The sequence below is a fragment of the Myotis davidii genome, unplaced genomic scaffold (genome assembly GCF_000327345.1).
Source record: "Myotis davidii unplaced genomic scaffold, ASM32734v1 scaffold205, whole genome shotgun sequence".
Lineage (NCBI taxonomy): Eukaryota > Metazoa > Chordata > Mammalia > Chiroptera > Vespertilionidae > Myotis > Myotis davidii.
Window position 1 is genome coordinate 1,642,784 of NW_006297573.1, and position 3,226 is coordinate 1,646,009.

The 3,226-nt window shown below is 36.7% G+C and overlaps 1 protein-coding gene across 4 annotated transcripts in view; it reads left to right on the forward strand.

Moving 5' to 3' along the window:
* EFCAB7 (EF-hand calcium binding domain 7) overlaps positions 1–3,226 on the forward strand; it is a 56,167-nt gene that overhangs the window by 23,344 nt on the left and 29,597 nt on the right. For all 4 annotated transcript variants that reach the window (XR_001515445.1, XR_001515446.1, XR_001515447.1 and 1 more), the window contains exon 7: positions 689–830. Coding sequence is in view for 1 of the 4 variants with exons in the window: in XM_006773229.2 (XP_006773292.1) it covers positions 689–830 (142 nt within the window). In the remaining 3 variants the exon portion in view is untranslated. The remainder of the gene's footprint in view (positions 1–688; positions 831–3,226) is intronic.

Sequence of the window (3,226 nt, forward strand, 5' to 3'; positions counted from 1 at the left end):
ATTATGCTCGCCAACCGTGACCCCTGCTTCTGGCTGAGCAGTGCTCCCCCTGTGGGAGTGCACTGACCACCAGGTGGCAGCTCCTGCATTGAGCATCTGCCCCCTGGTGGTCAGTGTGCATCATAGTGACCTGTCATTCCGACGTTTGGTTGATTTGCATAATAGCTTTTTATTATATAGGATTTTGTTTCAATACTTCTCTCATTCTCATGAACTTTATATTCTTTCAATTCTTCTCTTCATTATGTTTTTTTCCTAACTTGTCATTATCCAAGTTCGGCCGACCCTTCAAGATACAGTTCATGGGTTGCTCTCTCAGTTTATATTGATGAACTCCTTCCCTCCACCTCTCCCCTACTGCATGTACACACACACACACACATGCGCACACACACACACATCAGACATTGAGCACCTACAATGTGTCAGGCACTATTTTAGGAACTGCAATTATAATATTATTTTGCATATATAATTCTTTTTTTGTTCTAACCATATACTACTATCAATTATAATTGAATTGTGTCATGTCTGTTTTTTTACCTCTTAATGACAGTTGCAAATTCCTGGAAATCAATGCTCTATTTACAGTTCTTTTATATCCTCCTCAGATTTCTCTTCCTTGTTATGCATGCTGACAACATTTAGTAAACATAGTTTGAAAAAAAATTTTTTTTCTTTGTTTCAGGAGTGGCAATGTGTACAATCAAAAGGTTGCTTTTTCTTAGAAGAAAATGGTGAAATCATTAGTCATCAATACAGGATGCAAATAGCTCAGAGGTCCATGGTTTATTTAACAATTAAACCATTAAATCTGAGCCAAGTTGAAGGCAAGTTTAAAATTTTTACATATTTTAACCCTCTTTGAAAATACTTATGTAAGTATGTGAAAGTTTTATTTAGTGAAGAAGATAATCTGCCCAAGAAACATCTGGTTACATACATTTAAAGAGAGAGTTAGTTTATACATTGACTGTTACCATATTTTGCGAAGCAAGTAAGTTGCTTTTTTGTATATGTTTAAAGCATGTTTTATTTTAATTCATTTTAAAATCTTATGACATAGAATTAACTTTTCATTTGCTAATTTATCCTTAGCTTTGTCACTTACCAAATTTTAGAATTAATATGTTAAGAGAAATTCTATAGAAATGTAATTTAAGACAATATGAACTGCAAGTATTTTTTAATAATTCCAAAGCCATATGTCGTATGATTTAGACAATTCTTATTAATAATTGTTGCATTCATGCTAATATTCTCTTTTTGGACACAATGCTAGGTAAAAATTAGTAATTTCCAAGTGTCTAACGTAGTTATTATGTCATTTAATAATTCCCTAGAAACCCTTATAATGTTGATTGTTCTAAATTTCAATGTTTTCTTTTATTATGTTTACATATAAACATTTTCTAACTAGAGGGTTCTTCCCCATTCCCATTCTTTTTTCCTCCTAATGTAGATTCACTGTATATCTTGTAGGATACTTACAACATTTGGTAGTTGATACTTTTAAATAGTAATTGGAATAGTCATTTTTTAAATAAATGTGTCAAGATAGGCCTGCAAATTCAATGTAGTTGTTAATTCTCCATATTCTTACAAAAAAGATATCCTTATTCATTTATTTCTCAAATATTTATTGAGGATCCATATACTTAGTAGCATTTTAGGTGCTTAAAATACATCAGAATACAAAAAAGACAAAAATGCCTGCCCTTATGAACTTACATTCTAGTGGGAGAAATAATAAATAATAAACATGATGAATAGTAAATGACATGTATGTTAGAAGGTGATAAGTGCTATGAGAAAAACATAGGGGAAAGGGTGCATTGTGAATGCTGAGGGAATATGGGTTGCCACTGAAATGGAGTGGTTAGGGTATGCTTCATTAAGAAGCTGATATTTGAGCAAAGACTATGTCAACTGCTACGTAACAAACTATCCCAAAACTCAGTAGCTTAAAATAATTAAACATTTGTTTGCTCATGAGTTTGTCTCCTGGATAGTTCTTTTGGTTTGAGTTAGGCTTGGCTTTTCTCTGTAGAGCTCATGCATGCATCTGTTGTCTGCTGCTGGCTAGCTGCTGTCTGGCATTACTGATCTTGGCTGGGCTCTCTACTCTGTATGGGGTCTATGGGCTCTCAGTTGGGACAGTTTGACTCTGCCTCATTTAATCTTTTTCTTTTAAGATTTTTTTCTTTTAGAGAGAGGCAGGGCGAGGGGAATTAAGAAACATTGATGCAAAAGCAAAACCGATTGGCCACCTCCCAAACTCTCCTTATCTGCAACCTGGGGATATGCCCTGACTGGGAAGAACCAGCAACCCTTTGGTACATGGAACAAAGCCCAACCAACTGAGCCACACCGGCCAGCGCCTCATATATTCTCTTATCATCTAGTTAACTAGTCTGGACTTGTTCTCATCGTGTAACAGGGATCTTTGAGAGAAAGCAGAAGCACCATAGGGCCTCCCGATGCCTGGGCTCAGAAATGGCATGTTTCTTCTTGTTGCTCACAGCAAGTCATAAGACAAGTCCATAAAGTGAAGAAAGATTTGACCTCTTACTGAAGAAGCTGCAAAGTCACATTGCAAAGGGCTCTAGATACCGATAGGAAAAGCCATTTTTGCTGTCTTCCACAGAAGACAAGGGGGTATGCTTTGTGGGTGTAAGTGTGTTGGGAAGGATGAGTGAAGAGTGGAGGAGGTGAGAGTGTGCATAGTTTAGAAGAAGAGCAGGAGCTAGAGTGTCTAGAATTAGGTAAGGAAACTATGAGGAACAAGGACAAAATCAGATAGAGGGTTTTTACCATAATGAGGATGTGGCCTTTAATCTGAGGGAAATGAAGAACCTTTAGGAGGATTTTTCTCCATGGCTGCCATCAAGATTTTCTTTTTCTTTTATTTTCAACAGTTTGAATATGTGCTTGGTATTTTTGCTTTTCTTGTTGATACTGCTTGATTTGGTTATTTTTGTTTTTTTGTTTGTTTGTCTGTTTGTTTTGTAAGTATCTTGCTTAGGGCTCTATGAGTATCTTGGATTTATGGCTTGTTGTCTTGTATAATTTTTAGAAAATTTTCCACTTTTATTTCTTCAAACTAGAGGCCCGGTGCATGAAATTCGTGTCACTAGAGCGGGGTTCCTCAGCCTGGCCTGCCCCCTCTCCAGTCCGGGAGCCCTCAGGGGATGTCCTACTGACAGCTTAGGCCCGCTCTGGGAAG